The sequence below is a fragment of the Haplochromis burtoni genome, unplaced genomic scaffold (assembly GCF_018398535.1).
Source record: "Haplochromis burtoni strain Fernald_Lab_line unplaced genomic scaffold, NCSU_Asbu1 Contig_13, whole genome shotgun sequence".
Taxonomy (NCBI): domain Eukaryota; kingdom Metazoa; phylum Chordata; class Actinopteri; order Cichliformes; family Cichlidae; genus Haplochromis; species Haplochromis burtoni.
This window is the reverse complement of record NW_024582374.1, coordinates 1,673,182-1,689,458: the sequence shown is the minus strand read 5'-3', so window position 1 is coordinate 1,689,458 and position 16,277 is coordinate 1,673,182. Positions and strand designations below refer to the sequence as shown.

Here is a 16,277-nt window from a genome sequence, read left to right as displayed (position 1 = left end):
TCACTGAGACACAGGTGTGTGAGGAGAAACACACACATATATACACATTCATAATTCCCCCGACATCCCCGTCTCTGCAGCCCGGAGCTGCAGCTGCAACCCGTGAAGGATGTTTGAAGTGTGAAAGTGAGGCAAACCTCTGAGGGAAACGTGGATTACACAATGCCTGCGTTTCACCAACACCGGTGTCCTTCAAAGCAACATTCACCAGCTGTGTGGGAGGAAAAATCTGCAGCACAAAATGTGCTGTCTGCTCTGTTTACCTGAGCGTGCTAAGGGTCTCATCGTAGTTGATATCAGCTGGACTCAGAGCAGCAACCATCGCAGTTCGAGAATTTCCCCCTGACAGAGAAGAACAGATGTAAATTTATGCTTTGAGTTCAGAATGTGTACTTGATTGTCACTAGTTCTGCATGAATGTGGTGTCAGGAAAATAGGAAAACACTGTCTGAACAAGTTAAAATTTAGATTTTGCTACACCCAAAAAATGTCATTTGATTACATATAGTACAATTACATAAGTACAACATAAATCTTACATTTAACAGAAAAGTTGTGGTTTGCATTAAAATGTAAAAGTGATTAGCTTTTGGGGTTCAGACGCACAATTTTCTGGAGGGATTCTTTTACATATCACAGTGATGTTAGAAATATTAGAGACATTCAATGCCTTTGAAAAACGGTGTTCATACCCAAATTTTCTCTCAGTAGCCAAGTCAAAACTGAATCTCGGTATGGAATGAAGCTTTCTGCCTTTTTCTTCTTTTTATTCTGTTTATAAATAAAAGACACACAAAAAGTCAGCATGAATTAATTTTTTCTGTGTTTACTATAGGTTCAAATAAATAATGAATTAGGATAATAACATGTGAATCACTCACCTTATTCGGCCCAGAGTCCTAAAATGAAATGAGACAGTGGAAACTGTAATTTTTATCCAACACAAAATCGACTTCACCTTAAAAAATACAACAAATGGTTAATACAGACCATTTCTGCCAAAGCAGAGATGACTTTCCCCAGCGTGGTTAGAGATTTGTTGATATTTGCTCCTTCCTGTGACAGAACAGTAGGCAGATAAGGATTACGATGACAGTAAGCACAGACTGCTTTAACATGGATTTAGTCAGATAAATAAACATGATTTAAGATTTTTTTTTGTAGTGTTTTCACCTTTAGCCTGGTCCCTTTGGCTCCGGTAGAATCGGCCCTCTCACTGCCAGCCAAATCCACCAAACTGATTTTACTGACCTAAAACAGCACACACCAAATCAGTAGAATCCAATTAATAAGATGCAACACATGGGCTTTCAACAACACAAAAAAAGAATCAATAGGCATTCATCTTTATTATAGAGACAGGCCTTATTAACAGCTTAAGAATTATCCTCATGACCTTCAAGGAGTCATTGATTTCCACGTCCCATCAAGACTTAAATCAGCGTCATCAGTCAGAGGGCAGATAAACCGAGACAGCAACTCGATGTTAAACAAATTCAGTGAGGATCAGATAAAAATCCTCTACCTTCTCGGTAGTGTTATCCATCTCTGTGTCGTGGCGTTTCTGGGTGAATATGATGTTGAAGACGGCGTGCGAGCGACTGCTTGTCTCATTCATGTTGGTGGCAGCCACAGTCCTGCACAGAGACAATGAATTTTAATTACTTTGTACAGTTCAGATTTTAGCTAGCAGGATGTGGGTTTAAGTATAATTTAATGAAAATGTTTTTTTTATATGACACACTCATAAAACACTATTCAAAGTAGAAATAGGTAGTTATATATAAAGCGTATTTTAAAAAAAGTATATTTAGTGTAACAGCAGCTATGTTTAGGTAAACGTCATGGTCACTGTGCTTGTGTTTTATCCCCCAAACCTTATGACACTTCCCATCTTCATGCTTCCTGTTTTATTTTGATCATTCATTTTTTTCCTGTGTCTATTGTCGTTTTAATATTTATATATAAATATTTAAATTGATATTAACTGTTCCCTTCATTTCCCTTCTGTTTTCACTGTATGTATTCATAGATGATCCGAGTGGATGTATCCATCCTTCTATGCAAGACAGATTTTTAAAAAGGGGTCAAAACTAAAGCACAAAAAGCCACGATGTTTAGGTTTTTCCTTAAGCCCCAAATCATTTTTGGAGGGAATTTCAACCAATTCTACAGCCAAAATCAAAAACCTCAGAGTCTAAGAACAAGAGAGACGTTTAATATCTCACAATCATAACCAATCTAGAATTATAAATGGAAAAACCTGGAGCCTGCTAAGCAATGCATCTGACATTTTTATAGTGCACCACAAACATACATTTCATTAGAGTTTCATTCATTCCTTATTGCAAACCTCATATCCGGTGTGCAGTTACTTTAAGAGAGAAAGAAAGTGACTAATTCAATGGAGTCTCTCTTTAATTAGCCCTTTCATTCATTTAATTTCCTCTGGAGCTAAAATAGAGCTAAATAGAATTTGCAGTTCCCCAAACAGCCACTTTCAATTTCCTTCAAAAGTGAGTTAATCCACATAGACTGCAATGTTAAAATGCAATATCACAACAGAAACATGTGTCCAGAAAACCAGCCTCCATAACAACTGTCCATGAGGTAAACTGTTATATAACTTATTGCTTTAATTTCTATTAACTGGAGTCGCTACTGAACTGCATTTTCCAACCCTGTTTGTGGTCTTTGTACCTTTTGGAACATTTTTATGTAAATATCTGTTGAATAATAAGCCCTGCTGTGAGGAACAGCTCGCTTAACAAGTTTGTGCTTCTATTTTGTTGTTAATTGGCAGGTATATGCCGTGTTGCCAACTCCTCAGTAAGGAAAATCGCTATTGGTTGTCCTAAAAGTCGCTAGAAGTCGCTAAATGACGTCATTGCCTAATTTGCATAATTGGTCATGCTAATCTAATTGTAACCTATGTTGTTGGAGAGAGAAATAACATCGTGGAAGAGACATAAAGTGAGTAAAAAACGTCCTAAATGCATTTAGAGTTTATTTAGAACTACAAATTAAATTTATTTTAGCAATTGTTGTTTTTTTTTAATGTCACAATTCCAACCCTGCTCCTTTACCCAGGCTTGGACCGGCAAAAGTGACCAAAAATAGGCACTCTGGTGGAGTTACTTTGTGTGTGTGTGTGTGTGTTTATAAGTAGTTTTAAACCTTGTGATCCACAAAACAGCATAAGAGTAAAAGAGTAAAAGAAGAACTGACTGCGTTACAGCACCCGCTGCTTGTTGAGAGTAAAAGCAATACGGGCTTTCACGTCTTTTTTTAGCGACTTTTTTTTAGAAAAAAATTCGCTAAGGGATCTGAAAACTCGCTAAATATAGCGACAAAGTCGCTAAGTTGGCAACACTGGGTATATGTGTCCTTAGTGTTGCACTCACACAGTTTATGGCAGTTTACGCTACTTGCTAAGCTAATGTGCTAACTTAGCACTCCTCCTGTGGTTCACTGCCTTTTCCTGAGACTCGAGAAATAGTTGACTACATTACCTAGCCTTGTTGCCAGAATCCATCAGGTCCTGGATGTCATTGTAGGAGGTGACAGCCAGCTTGGACAGGTCCTCCACATAAGGTCCCATTAGAGGATGCTCTCGCACACGCAGGTGCCCTTTGTTTTTTGGGTTCAGCAAGTCCCGCACACGCTCACAGTAGATTTCCATGTAGCTTACCTGTTTCAAATTGACAGTTGATTGAACATTTATAACAGATGCGAGGTCTGAATCCACTGTATGAACAGGAGGGGCGCCCACACTCACCTCTACAGAGTAGGACATACTGTTGTCTGTATTATCATTTATCTTTGTAAAAAGGTCTTCACACAGCTGGAAGAGGAAAACATAATAATCCGCAAAAAGATAAATTATTTAATTTATTATGTGCCCTGTTAAATTAATCAAAGTGTGTCAGTACCAGGGGAATAATTCCTTGCTGATCCTTCACATCCTGTTTCCCCATCATGGTGTAGGACTTGCCTGCACCCGTCTGACCATATGCAAAGATGCAGACGTTGTAGCCTTCAAAGGCATGAAGCAACATTTCCTCTCCGATGTCTTTGTACACTTGCTTCTGAGATGCATAATTGACATCTTCGGGCTGTGGACAGAGATCAATAATTGGTCATTTAAGACTAAAAATGTCTTGTAAGGCTTGAACAAATATATCCAAAACTGATGAAAATATGTGGATGCGTTGTGTTTGGGCTCCGGGGGTGCACGGATGACTTACCGAAGTGTGAGACCAGTAGGAGTAATCAAAGTTGAAGCTCTTGTTGTCTTTGGCCTGCTTAGGGTTGATGATGGCTGAAAGACAGGACAAGGAACATGGGTCAGAGGGAGGGTGAGAACCACCCATGTGAAACTGGATCTGAGCTGGGTTAGTATCATGTTGTGCTAGTAGAGCTGGAAAGGTTTCAGTCACCTCTCCTTTCTGCACCAACAGCTACCTTTGGGATTAAGTTATTGGGCTTGGCCTACATAAATTCATTACAGAAACGCATCACATTGGAACACTTCATCCAGAAGAGGACCAAACAGAAGGCATTGGAGACCACGTCAAAGTATACAATCCAATATTTGTTAAATCAAAGGCTGAGGTCACACACCGTCAGCCAGTCAATGAGGTAAACCAGTTGAGAAACAGGCAAAAAGGCCAGTTATTTTGTTACCTGTCAGGACTTTTCTAGGACACCTTGCGCTCAGCTCATCTTTCAACAGCATACAGCTTGAAACAACCAGCCGCTTTTAGCTGTAATCTGTCAGGCTCCGCTGACCTTTGGTAGCCCTCCAATAAATTCCACCTTTGTCAGTGTTATAACTTTCAGTCTTCCCAGAAGGCCAGTGAAGTGTCTACATGCTTTTATGTCTTCCTGTGTCTGCCAGCTGTTCTGTAAATCACAAATCCTCCATGAGCTATTTAAGCATCCATCTCGGTACTCAAACAGGAAATGCCTTCTCCCCATCAAACAGTGTATTCACACAGCGTATGCATATTGATAGCGTATAACTTCATCCCAGATTAAAGGGACAATTCGCTCTAAATCATTTTTGCCCTCCAGATTGAATTGCTTTTTTTTTCATCCAGACTGTTTTGGTGAAGGTTGCCCAGTTTTCGAGATATTGACTGCAGAGATGCCTGGTTTCTGTTAAATATAACAGAATAAACAAACAAAAAATACATCTGAAATACTCAATGTTTCATGATGTAGTTACTCAAAAAAAGTGCCAAAACCTTATTGTGAAGATTTTGTGCAGGAAGTAGGAAACATGCATCTTCTCATGAAGACAGGCCGGGTTTAAATATTAATGGAGTTTCCTCTCAGCTGATGTTGGTCATTGAAGATGGTGGAAAGGATAGTTCCTACATGACACTGTTCACATCAAAAGCTGTGATTTTTTTTTTTAAATAAGTATTTCAATATTTTTAATAAGAGATGTTGAGTTATTTAAATGCATTTTTATTTCAAGTTTTGAGCACCAAAATACACCAGATTTTTACATTTTCATTACATTCAAGAGAAGGCAGACATCTCTGCAGCCAAAATTTGATTTTGGAATAAGCACTAACAGTCTGATCCCCAGAATGACGACAACTCAAGAAAATCCAGTTAAACAGTGATTTATAATTAAATCATATCGTACTGATGGCTAATCTAACGTCATGTTAAGGATGTCTGCCCCGAGGCCTGATCGACATGATGATGATACACTGGTTTCAAAAATAAAGCATAGAGTATTTAAAGTATTTTGAGTGGAAAAGGTTTTGCACTTCGAACCAAAGGACTAATTACAGCTTTTTATAGATTTAACTTGTGGAAAAACACATTTTTGGGGAAAACAATATTTCAAGTTACACGTAAAACCTTTTGATAATATTATTGTGCTTGTTTTTCATTCGTAGACATTACAATATAAACACAACGTAAAATATTAGATACACAAATTATCTTTTTTCTGCAAAAACATCTAATAAAGAGTATTTCTTGAGATTTTTTTTGCTGTGCATCAAACAGTGCATCAAACCCTGATTTGTCCAAACTCAGCAGACACAATGAAATCGAGATTAGTTTGTTTTTTGTTTTTGGCATGAATACTACTCCACATGTTGGTGTGCCCACATATCTCATTTGGTCTTGGTGCCAACATGATGCTTCCTCCCTGCTCCCTGGGCTCCAGACCATTTTCTCTACTAATGCAGATGTGGTCGATAAAAGAGGAAAAGGCCCAGAGCTAAGTACGAGCTCAAGTAAGTGTACACAGTTTTATTTCCTCTCTACACTGCTACTGTTCCCAGCTATGAAATATAGGCCAGTGTGGTTGACTTGGGTTTCAGATTTCAGATCTAATCCTCGCCATGACTAAGAGATGAGACTTCACTTACTGGCCGTGACTCATCCTGGTACTCTGGAAGAAGGCCAGATATGAACATAGATGTACTACAGTCCTCATATTTGCCATACTTATCCAAGCAGTGTCATCTGTATTTGCTGCTAACAGAAACAATTTCGAGAACCATAAGGACATTCGAAGAGAGGATCTTCAATCAACGTCAATACACTTAAAATATGGAGTTTTAAAGAAATATGTTCTTCTTTTGTCCATTTTTCACCTTTCCACAATGTTTTAGGATTTTTGGCCTGCTTAGGTTAGGTTAAAGGTAAACCTGGCTGAAAGTTAAAAAATAATCCTCATTCATCTTATCATCATCGTATCTTGCTGCTGACTATCACAAATCTAGACTGCTCACTAATTATTATTAATGTTTAGCACTGTTGCCTGTGCTGCTACTGTCACACAAACATGTTGTGCCCGTCTGTGTGGATATTCTCCAGAATCTCCGGCTTCTCCCACCATCGGAAAACATGCTCTGCTAATGCTGCCTATCTGAAACAGGATGCTCTCCCAAAGGAGATTACTAATCTCTCTACATTTACTTCTTATTTAAATAAGGGTTAAAAAAGGGTTAAATTTTAAAAAATAACAGCTGCCGAAACAAAAGACAGTTCCTACGTAGCAGCAAAGGAGTTTGTGCTGCTTCACTGCAGCTTATTCTGTGTTGCATCTTTTATTATGCAGTAATTTCCTTTTCTGACATATTTCACTAAGCAGTATTAGTAGTCACATTACTTATTGCTTTTAACTGGGTGTATAGTAAATATTACCTAAATATTACACAATCAGGAAACTGTCCATTCTGACAGAAAACGCTGATCTGCTTTTACAAACTCTGGATTCACTCACTCGGTAAATAACTGAAAGGAGACATGAACTACTTTATCAAACCATCCATCCATTCGCTTCCGCTTATCCTTTTCAGGGTCGTGGGGGGCACTGGAGCCTATCCCAGCTGTCATAGAGCAAGAGGCGGGGTACACCCTGGACAGGTCGCCAGTCTGTGGCAGGGCCAACACACATGGACAGACAACCATTCACACTCACATTCACTCGCACATTCACACCTAGTGGCAATTTGGATTATCCAATTAACCTATCCCCACAAGCTGCATGTCTTTGGACGGTGGGAGGAAGCCGGAGAACCCACGCAAACACGGGGAGAACATGCAAACTCCACACAGAAAGACCCCCGGCCTGATGGTGGAATTGAACTCAGGACCTTCTTGCTGTGCTAACCACTGTGCCACCGTGCTGCTTTATCAAACCTCTAAAATTAAAAAAACACAAAAAACCAAGGATTTCATTATTGCCCAGAAGCCTTCGCTATATGACATCCTCTCTAAACTTACTCATCTTCAACAGCGCTGTGATTCATACAAGATGAGCCCTCTGCATCCCTACTTAAGCACAGAATACAAGAGTGTCTTGCATTCAGATAAGGTAACTACTTTGGAGTGGTGGTGACTGGCAGCACGAATTACCATCAGAGCGGAAGTACCGGGTACCGCCTTTGCAGACTGCACGGGTACAGACTTCTTTTATACTATCCTAACAAAGCTTGTTAAATGCATGTAAGGTTTTTATTTGCAATGAAACGTTTTTCTGAAAGTAGCCACAAACAAAAAGAGAATTTCTGACTGAGTAATTGTTTAAACTAATTTAGTAACCGACCATATATGAGGGCTGCAGTGAGACACGGGAGCAGGACTGAGTGTTTAAGATCAATAGCTGAGGTATCTCTTCCAGTGATCATCGCTTATCTCTCCACCATAGGACAGTTTCTGCATCATTTCAAGCACACAGAGGAGACCTCCTTCAACCCTTGCCGTATCCACTTTTGCCATCTATCTTCCCTTTTTATGATGGAAGCACTTTTTAATTTTTAGCTGTAGATTTAATTGATGACCCGTCATTAAGTGCAGACAATTAGACGAGAAAAGCGAGCAGTTCATTTTCTTCCGTCTTTGTCACCACGTCTGGAGTGTTTTGAAGTAAAAGCCCAATCGATACATTTATCAACATAAAGTACACACCAGGGTCACTGCCATTCATCTTTACTATACACATAAGATATCTTGGTAATCAAATATTAAAAATGTATGAAGACGGAGAAACTGCTGATCATATTTTTTTTCAGTGTTCTAAATACCCAAATACCTCAATAAAAGCTGTTTCTAATTCAGTTTTTGCATGGAGGTAATTAACTGAACTGTAAAAACCGGCATGTGATAACAAAATATTTTAAGTTAATGTAATTTGATTTATTAAAACAACAGTGTATGATTTGCATTAACAGTCTATATTTACAATGTTGAATCTATATTTCTTTATAAACATTTATCCTATGAATTTTAAAATGAAGGACTTATTGGGCAAAAAAATTTATTACTGTTTACTGTTTTTGTTTAATCTTTTTGCAAATGTTTACCACCTTAAAATGTACTTGCAACAATGTTTTTTTTTATAGCTGTGTATTATGAAAGAATACCACTACACTGTATTCCAATTTTGAGCATTCCATATGTTTTATATTTTCCTAATATTTCCCTAATAACATCAAATAATCTTTTTACGTAACCGTGACTGAAAATAGTACTGCTCATGCTGATCAGGTGGCCCAGTTTTAAAGTTTCCCACTTTATCAAATGCCTCCACTCATCACTATATCTGTCAGGAACGCCCACGTTCCTCGTCTTTTTCCTAATTATAGCAGCGATTATCTGCTCGAGGTTAATTTCAGTTGCCCTTCTGTCATGTTTTCAGTATCCTTTTACTGCACATTCCATGTTTGTCTTTGTCATAGCTGCTAGGTCTTCATAATTGTGACTGAGTGATGCTGCTCAGGACTGTCACGGCTGACCTGCCCCAGTCAATAGAAGACGAAATGTGGTTGCGTCAGCAGGTCTGAAAGAGGGGATATGAACTCACTGACAGGGACTGGAGGAAAGCCACGTAGATACTATATTCAGCCGCAGCAGCTGTTTGCTGATTTGTATCTGAGTTTATGAAGTCTGACTGTCAAATGAGTCTTTGCATGACGCACTTTTACATAAAAGAGCAGTAATCATTATGGTAATGAGGGTTTTCACTACACAGATGAAGAAAAGGCATGAATCCACAATTTCTCTCAAAAAGACGTTAGATGTTAGATATACTGTTACCGGAAAAAGTCACAATGTTGAATAATAAATAGAATGGGGAATACTGGGAATTTCACCCCTGTTTTTAAGTTCAAGTTTGTCGTTATCGTCTTTGACACAAGGGACAACGCTTGTGGGCTGAGCTGAGGCTTTAAAGAATACCCTGCTTTGGTGTCTATTTTACTCTAATGGAGATGATGATTTAGATCACCATTATGATGCACTAAAGAACAATTTAAAATGGCAATCAGACCATAAAGTCACCATAACAGTGGTTAACAAGGTCATAAACCAAGTGAGAATCATGGCTGTTTTCCCACAGGCTTTTAAACTACTCTATTCACTTCCTGCTGCCTATGAAAGAGCATCAAGGTTTAGGCTGCAGCCAATTCCAATATGCAATTCATATCCTTAGTGCAGTGCACTGCTAAGCTCATGCTACTTGAATGAGAAACTGCAATTTTTTTAGAATATAGTCCAAATGGGATATAATGCATGAACACATGTGAAAGAAACCACCAAATGCATGTTAAAGTAATGCATCTACACTCATATACCTGATTAGATTTCTTGCTTTTGCATATATTACTAACTGTTATGTTGCGATGGTGAAAATTTTGATGTCTTCATAACTTTTCTGCAGCAAAATTAACAGAAATCTACAGAGTATTTGCAGCAAGTAGTCTTCTAAAGCGAGGCCCCTTATTCCTTCAGGTCTTTCCCCTGCATCTTAATTAAGGTCGGCGTGGGAGGGAACTTCTATCAGACAACAAGATTACTGCCATTCTCCTGCTTTGTGGGAACTGGGCTATTGACCCACACATGAATGTCAGGGAGCACAAAGAAGCGAGAGACACACACACACAAAATCCAGAACTCCTTCGTCTTTTCCCTTTCTTCAACCCAGACTACAGAGAGACAAGGGGGCATTTATACCCCGATTCCCTATCCCCTCCAGACACTGCAACCAATGGGCTTTTTCATGACATCAGCCTGCTCACATCCTCCAGCCCACATCCAGAGCTATTGACTCAGTTTGGAAGAGAACAATCTGCTCCACTGAAAGACCGGCAGTCTCACTGAAAGCAGCTTTGTGCATCTGAAAAACGTGAAGCTTCTTAAAAGTGTTGACAGGATGTTTAAAGTCTGGGTTTTAGGAAAAATAACTGAAAGAGAAATATGATAAATTCACACCTATATATGACATAAAGTGGTGACTTCCTTTTAATATGTAAGAATAAATGAATTCATGTGTATCTTTTTCCAGATTAACGCATCAACACAATATGAAATTCAGAAAGCATACTGCATGTATTTATTGCAAGCCCCACTGTGGTTTTAATAAACTTTATAGGGCAGGTGGCTGAAAATCCCCCATTATTTCTTTCTGCTGGAGAACAACAGAAGCAAGCCTCTGCTACAAAAACTCATATTGCATTCATCTAATTTATTAGCACTTGCTTTGGTTTTTGAGCAGTGCATTATTTCAAGCTGCAGCTCCTGTGGGCTGGACATCAGATCTAGCTCATAGCAGCAGCCACTTTGTTAGAAGGTCGTCTTAAATTTCTGATCAGAATTAGACAAATCAAACACAAATGCTTCCATATTTGCCCACATGCAGGTCTGACTATACCTTTTTCAGTAACCTGTGTTATACTAGATTAAAGTAGATCGCTGTATTAGAACCAAGACCAAAGCTATCACCACGATTGTTTTATCTGAACCAGAGGTGCCGTTGAAATCTCAAGGAGACAGAGAATTTGTGGGCCAAAACCTATGGAATAAACCTCCTCAGGAAAGTTATAAACCTGATTATTTCTTGGTTTAAATGATTTCTAGCTTAAGTGTGAGACCCTGGTATTCGTTCGACTAGTTGATTTTTGTGATCTTTGCAAAGCAATTTACTGTAAAGCACTTTTTAAGACAAGCTTTAAACAGTGTTACACAATGATGGCAGTGTTCGTGAAGTGTTTTAAATTTACATGTGTGTGGATAATGTCATGGATAAAAACATAAAAAAGGGATTTGTGTGATTAAAAATCAAATTCACAGATGGCTTAAAACAGTACATCTTCAAGGACTTTTTATCACTCCACACGCTGCCAGTTTATTCCCAATGGACTCCGGTACCTCTGGTCTATGTTTACACTGCTGAAGTAGGCAAACACTTATTGTTCACTGCCATAGAAACAGAGAAGGAAGCCAAACGAAGTAACATCACTCCTACTGTACAGTAAAAAATTTCAAACGAGTTCTTAAACACCATCCCACATAAAAATATGACGGCCCAGAAAGGCCACCCAGCTCGTTGTGTAGTCACCCGTGACATGAGCAGGGAGGAGGGAGATGCCTAAATTAGGCCAAACGGTAAATATTTTAGGAAGTCTCATCAATTATTGACAAACGGCTTTACCTTGCTAAGCAGACTACATATCGAGTGTCTTTCCAGTCTCTTCGCTCAGTCCTCTGTTAAATCTATGAATGTGTGCTGCTCTTAAGCACATTTTTTTTAAAAGTGAAGGAAACTTACAGAGCAGGTTTCCTAGGAAAATTAATGTGGCTGGTTTTGGATTATAACAAAATTGTTCACTGCATATACTTGAACAGAAAGATTAATTATAAAATGGTGAAGAAGGAATAATTTTTAATCTGTATTCATAAATAGCAGGACTTGTCCAAAATAAATGAGAAGATTATGTCGCCTAACACGTGATGTTCAACTGATTTGCAAAGCTGGTGATGTGCTAAATCCTTCACTGCTTGCTCGGTTTAGCTGCTGAAAAGGTGGACCCTGTAGTAATTACATATTGTCTCAAACAAGTTCAGTTAGATCACATTTTGTCTGAGGCAGGAAAAAGGTTTGCTCCCACAGAAACTGAGTCTGAGTCTCTATAAAATGTTGCTAATTTGATGTGTCTTGAAATACGCCTTACATGTAGAGAGGAAATTAATGGTTCAGTAATCCAACCGCACAGAAAGGTTAAAGGTCGAGGTGAGCTACAGCTGGAAAACCTTGTGCTTAATGCCTCGTGGAAGAAGAAGCCTTCCCCAGGTTAAGCAAACATCTGTCAGACTTAATTACAGTTTTACTTCACTGTATAAGTCAGCCTTGAAGATAATAAAAAAACATGCACTTTTTTCAGTAAAACCACAGTTCTATGAAAAAATCCTAGTTAGAGTACTTACTAGTGGTGTTTCCAGACATCTGAATGATCAGTTTGCTATCTTTCTCAATCTCCCTAGAATTGAAGGGGCGGACCCGCACCGCCACCTTCACAGAGGCCCCTGCCATGGTGCTGTCTTCTTAGCACCTTGGGGTGCTTTCTGTAATGCCGGTCTGCAAGTCTGTTGAAAGGAGGAGAATATGAATTACAACTGAGTTGCTGCCAATACTAAACTAAAAACTAATGTGCAAACCACTCCCCAAGAAACCCAGAAACTGCAACTTAATCAACTTAAGCAGCATTTTAACAGCTAATTCAAAGTAATGGATAAGCAGTAGAAACAGGACGGCAAAAGGAATGCATATATAAGTTATAGTCATAAAGTCACTAAAGAGTAGAGAAGGAAGACTGAAACATAGAGTATAGTTAGTAGTATATTTTCTGCCATATTTCAAATTCAAATCCCTTCACGATGACATCATCAAGATCTAAGGGTAAAGAAGCTGACTGTTTACAGCTGTGGGCTCAAAGGGATTACTTGTACATACACCGATCAATTATCTGAAACTTTGTTCATGTTTAATACCACATAAAATGCAGTGATGAACTGTCAAATGGACAAAAAGCTTAACCACAGACAAAAAGTTAGGCCAGCTTACACGACTGATAAATGGGGAGCTGAAAGCTTAAAATTAGATAAAAAATGTCTAAAGGGTTAAAACAACTAAAAGTATTTTAACTACTTTTCAGCGGAGGGAGTGGGATCACTCAGTCATCAACGTTTATCCAGTATCCTAATAAGCCAGCATTCTTCTGATTGGCTGCCCCTCGCAAAAAGAGCATGTGAAAAGCAAATGGGTGGGGCCTCGATATGATAGATCAATCTAAAAAAAATCAAGCTTTCTGCTCACATGAATTTCTTGAATGCCTGATGACCTCATTATTTCAATTGTTGGTCATGTTTAATATCAACTATTATACAGTTTAGTAAAAGTACAGTTCCAATTTTAACATTGTGAAGAAGGGATACTTGAGTCCATTTCCCAGGCCTACAGAGGCATGTTATATGAAAAAGGTCGGGAACGACTGTCCTTATTACTAGATTTACTGATTTTATAAACATCCATCAGTTCATAAGTGATCGTCATGCCATAGCAGACTTTTCTAGCATGTGCTCTGTTTGCATAATATTACAAATGTTGTCTTATTTTTGCATTATTTTGTTAGAAATTGTAAAGTTGGAATATTGCATCTTGCGGTTGATGAGACTGGGACAATAGCGTAGGGCAGGGCTAAGTGGCTGTAACATGAAAAGACCATGCATGGTCAGCTACAGCCAGGGGAGTAATGGATAATAAAGCAAGCTGTAACAAAAGAAGTGCAGCAGCAGCTAAATGTCAGGCTGTTTCTCTGGATGACAATGGCACTGAAACCAGCCACAAATCCAGGGTCTGGCTCCATTCAGCAGCTCCATTTCACCAACGACTCGTTACGCAGTCACTCAAAAGGCAAAAAAATTACATTCAATAGATTTTAGTGGGTGGTGGGTGGATCAAGTACAAACATGACTCATCATCAAAATTTTTAATGTGGTTATCAATAAGCTTGACTATGATACAATTAGATTTCAGTGATGCTGCATCAGGTACAGCTATGAATATTAATAAGAGAGTCTGTCATTTCTTTTACTCAACTGATGCCTAAGATTTGGGATCACGTCAGATTTGGTACCAATACTCAGAGCGTGTTCGTGACTCAGATTGTCTTTCATCACTGAATGTAAATCTGCTGTGTCACCCCGATTCCTGGTACATCCTCTCCAGCTGGCACCTGAACAGATTCACTGGCAAGATGCATGCAGGGAACATAGTACAACAGCAAAACAGGTGTGAACTGACTGCAGGCTAAAAATCAGGATTAATAAATGAAAAGGAGCGAATGGTGTACAAGGTGTGCCATAAATCGGCTCTGGTTTGGTTATCTGAAATGGAAAATATTAATCATGTCACAGTGCAACTTGTGCATCTTGTGAAAATATATTTCCACTTCTTTTTTCGCCCTTTCCACATAACATCCATGGTCATAATCTGCTCACACACCAATCAGCTGATGATGGAGCTCAGCTGGGCGGCCACCATTTTCCCAGTGACAAAGACTAAAGTAATGCACATAATGTTTTTGACAAGACTTTAGGCAAATTTTCCTTATTGATTAGGTAACTGTGAATTTATTAAATGCTTTTAAAAAACAAACAACTTTGTTTTTCAGGATGGCAGCAGGTCCATAAAACGCAAGTCATGGACACTGTCGTTATTAAGCTTAAACTGACCATTTTGACTTGATAAAAACATCATTTATTGCGTCATTTCAGCAGCTTTTGGCGTTATGACACAACACTTTCGCGCACACGTCTACCTCACCTGTCCCCCAATGACAGTGCATTTATTGCTGCCGTCCTGCTCACACAAATAAAAGCCTCTTTATTAAAAATAGACGCAGTTAAACAACATGACAGCACATAGCTGGTGTCAGACAGCAGCTTTAATGCCTCTGTATCGCTCTAGGCTGCCTTTTTCCCGACAATGACAGCCTCTTCAATGGCCGCACCCTAAGCCCATCTCTCCCCAGGAGATTTAACACTAAGTAAATAAAGGCTGCTTCATTAAAACTGCATCAGCACTGTGACAATGGAAACACTGAAAAAAAGCCGCCCTACCTCGACAATGCCAATAACGTGAATTGGCTCTATTTCTCGTGCTCGTCTGTTTTATTGTCCAGCTCCGCGGACACCACCACCACCTCCGCTGCTCTCCTCCAGGTCTGGCACTGCCCCTGCTAACAGCTTCCCTTCTCCATGAAGGGCTGAGGAAGTCACCGCCTGCTGGTGCCTTGTACCTGTACCTCCTCTTCCTCCACCCGTGACTGCCAGTGGGGACTCAAGAAAAACGGAAAGGCAGCTTGGGATGTTCGGCCGAAGCGATCAAAACGGCTCTGTTGTCTCCCTGTCTTTGGCAAGGATGCTCGAGCTCCACTGAGCCAGTGACATCATCACCGAGGGAGGTAACAGCATCAATGCAGTAGTGGGAAGAGAGAGAGAGGGAGAGGCGGAGGCAGGGAGTGGGATTAGTATCCCGCTTATGACCTCTTATGAAAGCTGTAATAGAGAAAACCCTTTTATTAAAGGTAAAACTCGCGGATAGCGGGGGAATTAGTGTTTTTCTCGAGGGGTAAAGTCAGCCTGGATTACTTGGAGGATTGTTTTGGAAGCAGTGCATGTGAGGACACACAAACGGTGTTGTACTTGTAAGGTTTAGTAGGTCAGATCAGGGACATCAAGCCGAGAGGAGACAAGTGGCACAAAGCAGGTCGCCGCGCATGGAAACTGAGTGTTCACTGAAACATCCAATACAGCTTCTTAGAGTAGAGCCAGGCCTCGGGAACGGCAGAAAACAACAATATAAGGCCCAAATTTTTTATTTTTCTTGAGATGTGTTTATTTATGACAACGATTTTTGTTTCCGCATTGCAGTTTTAAAGTGTGTCGCTGTATTTTACTGGAGC

General features: G+C 39.4%; 1 protein-coding gene across 17 annotated transcripts in view; it reads right to left on the bottom strand.

Moving 5' to 3' along the window:
- Window positions 1–15,789, bottom strand: part of kif1aa (kinesin family member 1Aa) — a 47,844-nt gene extending 32,055 nt beyond the window's left edge. For 7 of the 17 annotated variants that reach the window (XM_042216297.1, XM_042216300.1, XM_042216315.1 and 4 more), the window contains exons 1-12: window positions 15,433–15,789; window positions 12,739–12,897; window positions 4,248–4,321; window positions 3,933–4,115; window positions 3,779–3,844; window positions 3,513–3,691; window positions 1,526–1,637; window positions 1,174–1,251; window positions 991–1,056; window positions 882–899; window positions 693–771; window positions 264–342 (exon numbers count right to left, since the gene is read on the bottom strand). In XM_042216297.1, the coding sequence (XP_042072231.1) occupies window positions 264–342; window positions 693–771; window positions 882–899; window positions 991–1,056; window positions 1,174–1,251; window positions 1,526–1,637; window positions 3,513–3,691; window positions 3,779–3,844; window positions 3,933–4,115; window positions 4,248–4,321; window positions 12,739–12,844 (1,040 nt within the window). In that variant the 5' untranslated portion in view covers window positions 12,845–12,897; window positions 15,433–15,789. The remainder of the gene's footprint in view (window positions 1–263; window positions 343–692; window positions 772–881; window positions 900–990; window positions 1,057–1,173; window positions 1,252–1,525; window positions 1,638–3,512; window positions 3,692–3,778; window positions 3,845–3,932; window positions 4,116–4,247; window positions 4,322–12,738; window positions 12,898–15,432) is intronic. The other 10 variants (XM_042216304.1, XM_042216319.1, XM_042216338.1 and 7 more) reach the window with 2 other exon arrangements.
- Between the last annotated feature and the right edge of the window lie 488 nt (window positions 15,790–16,277).